Source organism: Primulina huaijiensis, chromosome 1 (assembly GCF_012295235.1).
Source record: "Primulina huaijiensis isolate GDHJ02 chromosome 1, ASM1229523v2, whole genome shotgun sequence".
Classification (NCBI taxonomy): domain Eukaryota; kingdom Viridiplantae; phylum Streptophyta; class Magnoliopsida; order Lamiales; family Gesneriaceae; genus Primulina; species Primulina huaijiensis.
Genome location: NC_133306.1, coordinates 23040889 through 23050363, shown reverse-complemented (window position 1 = coordinate 23050363; position 9475 = coordinate 23040889). Strand labels below are relative to the sequence as shown.

Genomic DNA, 9475 nt, shown 5'->3' with positions numbered 1-9475 from the left:
CAAAATGGTTAATATCATTGATGGAAAATATCGAAATAGGCTGCGAGGGGAGGAAGAACTCCTCTCCTTTTAAAATTCGAACTTCCTATTATCAAATAAAGAAGTAGTTGTATTTAATTTGACCAAAGAAATGGAAAAAGTTGAAGTAGAGGGGTCGATTAATTGAGGCATAAATATTTCTTTTGTTTTTGGTGGGAACAAAAATGGTTGGGCTTTGATTGCATGCTCGTCCATACGACTAACTGAGGCTTTTCTTAAAATTAAATAGGAAAAAATAAAAGGAAAATTTCAAAGTCAAACCCACTTAATTGTGGATTGACCAATAAACATCCAATTCAATTATTTAAATATTCTCGTGCCCATCAATGTCTCGATACAATAGGGATTTGAAATTTGAACCTTTTTTTTTATTGATATATTCAGATAGCGTGCAACTAGATGTCAATAATAAATTTGACATTCAATTCAATTTATCTACGTACACATATTTTAGATATTTCACAAGATCAAACATAACCTCTAGGGATGTCAATCGAGTCGAGTGGGTCGGGTTTCAGGTCAACACGCGAATTTTTTTTTCAACTCGAACCCAACCCAAACCCGAAGCAACCCGAAAACCCCCAACCCGAACACGAACCCGCCTAACCCAAAATTTATTTATTTTTTTTTAAAAAAATTAATGAAAAAAATTCGAGAAATAAAAAATAATAATAATATTTTAATTTAAACGCATAATAACAAAATTTTCGATTTAAATTTGAAAGTTAAATTGTAGAAAATTAAAAGTATATTTACTAAATCAAATAAACAATTGTTAAAAAAATATACAAAATAAATATTAAATGATGAAAATGTAACATATAAATATACAATAAATTTTATTCAAACATACAATATATAAAAATATAGGTAATATTTAAAAAAAAAAAATTCGGGTCAGCCCGCGACCCAACTCGAAATCCGTCTAACCCGGCATTAACCCGAACCCACCTAACCCGAACCCAACCCGAACCTGATTTTTTTCGTGTTGAGTCGTGTCAGGTTGACGGACCGTGTTACATTTTGACACCCCTAATAACCCCATCACAAATAAGTAAATATGTCTGAATTTTTTATAACATATGAATAATATATCTTTCAGATATTTCAGAAGTTATCAATGCAATTAGCTCGAAAATTTTATAGTATAAAATAATTGAATTGTGGCCTCCCGTTTATTGTCCATGCAGCTATCTTATCCCAGAAATTATTTTTCCGAAAGCCTACGTTCGATGGTGGGTCGAGTGTTCCTCAGAGTACAGTCAAACTAATTAAAACAATCATAATACTTTCCACCAAAAACAAAATATGTAATAAATTTCGAAAATAAATAAAGAGGAGCAACTATATTTGACTTTTAACCTATAAAAGGTCAAAGACGTTCGCAGTAGCCAGCTAACCAGGCACCAGCCCCTGCCCCACCCTTTACAAATTATTAATAAAAAAAATGAAGATTTATATTGTAACTGATGATATATTCACAATTAAAAAATATATATACATACAAATATTTATAATATTTTTACTATTTAGTTTGAATTGGACGTGGACAAAAATAATGATTTGACCAATTTTTTTTTAAAAATCAACTCAAGATTGATACTTTTATTTAAGTGCGGATGATATCAATAACAAGTAAATATTAATATCAATAAAATAAAATACATTTTTTTGTTAACTCAAATGGTATGAAATTTTGTACTCAAAATTCAAAGAGTCAAAAGAGCCCTGAGCTCATTAGTCGTCCTCCAAATAAACGAGATTTTAACTCAAAATCATGAGTTTTGAAGCTTCACCCTTACCACCAACCCTAATAGATCTATGACTAATTATTTGTATTTATGAGAATTGAAAATTCAGTACATTTATTCTCAAACTTATTATTTTTTTAGACCACAATTGTTAGACAAAAACTTGTGTGAGACGGTCTCACGGGTCATATTTTGTGATACAGATATCTTATTTGGTCATCTATGAAAAAATATTACTTTTTATACTAAGAGTATTACTTTTTATTGTGAATATCGGTAGAGTTGACCCGTCTCACGGATAAAGATTCGTAAAACCGTCTAACAAGAGACCTTTTCCAATTGTAATTCAAGTGACATAAACATTTCTATAAGATACACAAGAGACTTGTGTTCGATTCCAGGTGATATCGAAATAACTCCGTCCTCATGTACTGAATTTTATGTTATAATGTTTGAGTAATATTTTATATATTGTTTGTTTTGAAATAATAAAATTAAATTAAATTAAACACCGAATATTGATTTTGCACCCTCAAATTTGAATAATTATACTAAAATTTATAATAATAAAAGCTTGAACCTGACGATTCATTAACGTGACAAACTTTCTAAATCTTTGATTAGAATATGCAAAATATTTAAAAAAGAAAATCTAACGAGGCCATTCACTAGCTTTTAAATAAATAATTAATATTAAGCTTATTTTTTCCGCCCTTAGTAAGACCTTAATTTATTAAGATCCAACTTCCAAAGAATGAAAAAAACTTATCTATATAGTAATCTAAATTATTAAGTATGAACCGTCAAAGTAATTAATTTGTGAGATTTAGATTGTTAGTATGTTTATATGTTGGTCAATATGATTTACTTGATTATTGTGATTTACGTGTTTATCGTAACACACCAAATACTGAGACGGAATGAAAACTGGTCTATTAAAAAGAATTCGCATCCCTCCCCTTCACCCATGTATCATTTCTTTTTAGAAAGCGAAGATAATATCGTCAAAGTTGAGACTAATTTAACATTTTCCCATATGGTCTGGTCAGATCGGAATAACACCGATATTTTATCCCACGCGATATTAATCATAATATCCACACTAACACTGTTTCTCCTTCCTTCCGGAATCATCAAAATTCAAAATTATGTGTTCAACGCTTCAAATGGATAGCATCTTCAGATCACTGAATCATATCCTTCTCCTCGAAATTCTCTGCGCTATGTATAGGATCACGAGCAGCTCGAATGCCGGAGAATCCCCAACGCCGCAGGAGCTTCGAGTCGGATTCAAAGTAGTTTCAGATCCGTCTGTTTCATCTTTCCAACCCATACTCAGCGATTCAACTGGTAACTACTCATTGGGTTTCCTCAGAACTAACAAGAACCAGCTCACTTTATCTGTGATCCACGCGCCGTCTTCCGTGCCGGTTTGGTCCGAAAACACGAACCCTTTGGCCAGATGGGCGCAACCGACTGAACTTTTCTTTAATGGAAGCTTAGTATTATCCGACTCCCGCACGGGGGTATTCTGGTCAACCGATACTCTCGGGGACCGTGTTTGGCTCTCCAGTACCTCGAATCTCCAAATCCAGAATCTTGATGGCGCCACTGTATTGTGGCAAAGTTTTGATTTTCCCTCGGATACGCTCGTGGAAAACCAGAATTTCACCACTTCCATGAGTTTTGTTTCATCGAATGGCCTTTATTCGATGCGGTTGGGTCAGAATTACTTCGGGTTATACGCTAATTTCATGGGTTCAAACTCGGGACCGGGCCAAATGTATCTGAAGCATCGAGCTCTAGAGGCTAAAGCGGATATAGTTGATGGTCAGCCTATATACCTGGTCCTCAAGCCCGATGGATATTTGGGCATGTTCCAAATCGGGTCGACCCCGGTGGATGTCGAAGCTTTCAACAGTTTCCAACAAAATACGTCGGGTAATCTACGGGTCCGGATCGAACCCGACGGTAACCTCAAAGGGTATTTCTGGACCGGGTCGAAGTGGGTACTGGATTACCAAGCAATATCCGACCCATGCGAGTTACCCAGTTCTTGCGGGTCGTACGGGCTTTGCACACCGGGAAAGGCATGCTCCTGTTTAGACAACCGGACAGTGGGTGACTCCGGCAAGTGCACGTCGCCGGAGAATCGGATTTCCGGCGATTTTTGCGGAGCTTACGACAACAGATACAAAGTACTACGTAGAAGTGGGGTCGAACTGCCATTCAAAGAATTAATGGCGTACCAAAAAATGGACTCCTTGTACCAATGCGAGTCGGCATGTGAACGAAATTGCACGTGCTGGGGAGCGGCGTACAGTAACGACTCGGGGTTCTGCTACATGCTAGGATTTCCCATACAGACACTATTGGCTATCGGGGATGACACAAAAATGGGGTATTTTAAAGTGAAAGAGGGTGTAGGGAAGAAGGGAATGGATGCATGGTTGGGGATAGGCCTGGGATTACTATTTGGGGCGATTGTGATATTTGTAGGAGTTTTGGGGTTGGGTTGGTATAGGATGAGGAAAGTAGGGGTAAAAGGCTATTTAGAAGATGACAGTTGCGCTGGGATTGGGCCATACAAGGATTTGGGAGCTGCAAGTTTCAGGTCAATTGAATTAAGTGAGAGGTGACGTCAGGGGTGACGTCTGATTTTCTGGTGTGTTGTCTCTTAACTTTTGAGTTGTTTAGTCGATGTGGGAGACGTGAACCCACTTGTTTCTTCACGTGTGGATGGACAGACAGTTTATCTTATCTTTCTTTCATTAGCAAAAATTTTAATATAAATTTTTTATTATATTTTCGAACCTTCTCTCGTCTTAGGTTCTTGTTTATATTCATCGCTCCTTTCCAGTCTAATCGTAATCGATGCCAAGCATTCGTAGTTTAAAATATTCTATCATAAATATCATCAATATAACTAATTCAACATAAAATTAAGCATTTAATAAAATTTTTAAAAAAATTATATGAATTATGATTATAATATTACACACACAACATGTGTATGCTGTATGTATAATTTACTAATTCTCGTATAATGACGGTGGTACTTCATTTAACAAAAGGTCACTTTGATGTACGTTAACGGTTTGGAGATTAATTGTGACGAAATGTTCCATTTTAATTTTCCTACAATTTGGGAATATCGGAAAAAGTATATTCACTAAATTGGATTCTTTTATTAGAAAACATAAATAAATCAAACGATAATTATTAAATATTTTTACTAATTATTAAAAAGATGCGGAAGCATGTTCAAATTGAAGAATTTATATTTACGAGAATAATGTTTTAATATTTCATAATAATAAATCACAACATCTTCCACTTTGCCCTACTTAGCATTTGGAAGAACAAAATCTTTTAACAGGCTGGAACATTTTTAACATGTCAGGCCCAAATTAAGTTATCTCACTTGTTGTGTTACAAGATTTTGATTAATTAAGAACCGTTTAATCTACCGAGTCTAGTAGATAATTTGTATTTTATATAATATTATCCATGTTTTGATCAATATCCAACTCCACGTATATAATTTGAGCACATTATAAACTACACATGGATCAGTAAAAAATGTGAGTCCCTAGCTCATCCAAATCATAATTTTCCCACATGCTATAAGTCAAGATTTTGCTTTGATCTTTCAAATAAAATCAAACCAAACACATGATAGTGAAATATCATTAATGGTGCTGATGATTTATAGCTCACGTGACACTAAAATATTAAGTTTGGAACAATATCTCGAGCTCAACACTCGATCATAACAAAAAAAAAACCCTCCTCCACTTAAAAAAAAAAGCATTAATAGTAAATAAAAAAATTTACTCAGGAAATCATAGATAAAATTTGACCGATGAACTTTGGTCATTTCATGACTTTTCATTGGCCCAACCCTAACTGAATTATAACCACGATCGGCCGGCCTCGCAATGATTATGCATGCGCAGTAGAAATACTTAACCTTGGTGTTAAAGTTTCAAGATTTCACGTGACAAAAATGACATTCGAAATTTAGTGTTTTTATTAGGTTGATTGGATAATGATTTATTAAACTTCCTTGTCTATTCGGAAATATCTTAAAATCCATTAACATGATTAATATTAATTCTGGATTTGTAAAATTTAGTATTTCAATTGGGAATCCTAATTTTTGAAAATTTGCCCATTTGGATTTGAATAGGATATAATTCTGGATTTGTAAAATTTAGTATTTCAACATGACTAAAGATTAATAACTTGAGTTAGTTATCATTAAATTACCAAGTCTATATAGATCAAGATGATATAATTTGTTGTTTAGTATTAATTAAGGGGAAATCATATTTATATTCGTGAGACGGGTGGACTCGATCCATAATTACATCAAGAAGTAATATTTTTGATATAAAAAATTATATTTTTTAATGACTAAAAGGACAGTTGAAAATTAATGAAGGATTCAAGATTATTATATAGCTTGAAATACCGATCCATTTCCTGCAAACCTAGTTCGATTCAAACCTTTATGCAAATCAGATTTTAATAGCTTAAAAAGATTCATATACAATGAAAAACAACGCAATTTGTCTCAGCAGAAGTGCAACAAAAGTATCAAATTCTTTCACTCCCCGTACCCTTTCAAACAAGGGGTCGCATCATAAATCACAACACTTGATCCCTTCGATCCAAAACGAAGTTACATGTATTGACATAGACAAACTCTCTACTCAGACGCAATTCTTGATCAGTCTCAAATGGTGCAATCATCTGTTTAAACAAGGGTTTTGTGTCAGCATCAGTGAGTACCCGTTATCCTCTTCAAAATCCAGAAAAAACCCCATGATCATCCGCAATATCCGAGGCACGAAAACCTTCGAATCATGCAGTTTGAAAGTTGAAATGTTTTGGGATCTTCGTCGTGCAGAATATGGTTCAGGACGTTTTACGTGTTATAACTATACATCAGCTCCGAGCTAAGCCCATTTCTCGGGAACATGGACCTGGAATTCAAGAAACAAAAAATATCCGACATTTCGTTAATCTCACAGAGTCATAGAGCCGGATCTTTTATGAGACCAAAGAAGCCACTGCCTCATGGCTCGGTCTTTGAAAAGGTCCAACATATATATTTTGAGTTAATTGCCTATTGAAATAATTTTTTTCCCCAATTAAATAAAAAGAAGAATAATTTGAATATTTTTTGTTTATAATTGATCAAACTCGATCTTTTCTTTAAGCTCGGTTTGAACAATTTAAACAATATCAAGAGACTTTGGGGCATTTGTTGAGTTTAATTTGGAGAATTTAACGAGTTAATCTTTAACTAGCTTGATGAAATATTATACAAAGCTTCAATAATTTTTTAAGATGCTACAGTGCTTGACAAAAATGAATGATTTATTCTCAAATACTTATATTGTCTATAAGTTTTTGTTAACCATCCTAGTAACAATTGCATAAGCTGAAAGAAGTTTATCGAAGTTGAAGTTAATAAACACTTATCTTTGATCAACAATGTCACAAAATATATTAAATGAACTAGTTATGTTGTTGATTGACAAATAAATCATCCGAAAATTTGATTATACAAATTTAATATATTTTTTCATTTAAACTAGCTAGACGATTATTATTTATGTAAATATTTCAATTATTTATTGACTTGTTTTTTATGCAATATATTGTTTTTTGTGTATGTATGCATTATTTATTGTATTTATTATTTGTTAACTGAATTTTAGCATTATTTATAGCAACAAGAGAGCCCGTTTTTATATTTTCGCTTCACGCCCTATCGAGCACTGGTACGGCTGAGAGCATGCTTTTTGGGGAACTGTTTGTACTCATCCAGGGCTATATTCTGTGAAACCGGCATGTGCCACTGTATCTTAATCAAGTGTGTTGGAGAAGACGAAAATACGAGGTTTAGGGATCCGGTTTTATTGTTTTACATTGACAAGAAGAAGGTGAATGAGGTCAAGAGGTTGTGTTTGAATTTTAGGGGGAATGGAACTATTTCCCTCGTTTCTCACTATAAGAAGACCAAGGACGATTGCAATAAAATATTTTTTTTAAAAAAATTTATTTTTCTTATTGTTAGGAGGCTCAAAACTATTTTATTTAGGGGAGTAACTTTCTAAATTGTATAGATTTAGTAAGATTCTTAGCGGCTGCAGGAGCCGAGACCTAACTGCACAAAAACCAATATAAAACGTGAATTTATAGTGAGGAAAGGGAAGAAAATTCGTCACCCAATCATGCTTTCCGCCCCTTTGCGCGGGTATTCGAATTTTAAGAATTTTTAACGCAAAGACACGTTCTAAAACATTCTTTTTGCATAATTCAAATCATATTATATGTGTTATTGATGTCTTGCCTGAAAAATGATTTGTAGCTGTTTTTGGGCAAACAATTTTAAAGAGTCAAAAAAATGCAAATTTCAGCAATTTTCAAATTTTAATCCGAATTATTTTAAATTGTATAATTTATAGGTTCATTTTTTGGCAATGGTGTAAACTGATGATTTGTAGTATCGGTGTTAACTTCGATTGGATAGTTAATTTGAAATTTTTGAGTGAGAAACGAGGGAGATATGATTTTTCTCGTAAAATTGTCCAATCTTTGCAAACATTTTACATGTCAACCCATCATCCGATGTTCTTTTGATTCCTGTGATTTATAAGTTTATTTTCTGAAAATGTTGTCAACCGACAATTTTTAATACTCGACGTTATCTTCGATTGGATGGTAAATTCGAAATTTTGAGTGAGAAACAAAAAAGATATGGTTTTTCTCGTATAACTGCTCCATCAGTGTGAAAATTTTACGTGTCAACCTCTCATCCTTTGTTCATTTGATTACTGTGATGTATAAGTTCATTTTATGGAAATGTTGTTGACTGCTGATTTGTAGTATTTGGTGTTATCTTCGATTGGATAGTAAATTCGAAATTTTTGAGTAAGAAACGGAGGAGATATGATTTTTTCTCGTAGAACTGCTCAATCTATGCGAAAATTTTATGTGTCAACCATAATCCTCTGTTATTTTGATTACTGCGATTTATAGGTTCATTTTCTGGAAATGTTGTCAAGAGATGGTTTGTCGTACTCGATATTATCTTCGATTGGATAGTAAATTCGAAACGAATGATATATGATTTTTTAGCAAAACTGCTAAATTCGCTTAACCTGTTTTATTTGTATATGCACGGGGTTCGTGCTTAGGACACGAACCGTAAATGTCTTTCTCAAAAATGTATGTAAAGTATATGGAAGCATTGAGGCATGTTTATTATATGATTTTTTTAAATGAAAGGAAAAAGGAAAATATTTTACGAAATGTGAATTTACTAGGACTAAGAGATAGTGAGGGATACGTAGAAAATGGGGGCGGCAAACACACAATGAAAATGGGAAAAATTGTCGAGAACGGGGACGGGGATCTCACATGGGTAATGGAACCATTGATTATGGGAACGATGAACTTAACATATGATGTTTAGATGGATTCGACGATAACGGGGTCGTTGAACTCTGCCAGCCTTGTACTACAGTTTATAGAATGAACAATCAATTAGATGAGTCACTTTCAATGAACAAACTTCAAAAATATTAACGAGGAGAGGTTTATGTGATGAACAAAAATTATTTTAAGGTTTAAGAATGATGTGGATGCATTTGGTTTAAAAGCTAAAA

At 33.5% G+C, this 9475-nt stretch overlaps 1 protein-coding gene across 1 annotated transcript; it reads left to right on the top strand.

Moving 5' to 3' along the window:
* Positions 1–2855: 2855 nt before the first annotated feature.
* Positions 2856–4611, top strand: LOC140985820 (PAN domain-containing protein At5g03700-like). Its single transcript, XM_073453769.1, has one exon. The coding sequence runs from the start codon at positions 2939–2941 to the stop codon at positions 4427–4429; it is 1491 nt and encodes a 496-aa protein (XP_073309870.1). The 5' UTR covers positions 2856–2938; the 3' UTR covers positions 4430–4611.
* The last annotated feature ends 4864 nt before the right edge of the window (positions 4612–9475 follow it).

Excerpts from the sequence above, each read along its gene's own strand:
- LOC140985820 (XM_073453769.1), top strand. The coding sequence starts at position 2,939 with ATGTGTTCAACGCTTCAAATGGATAGCATCTTCAGATCACTGAATCAT.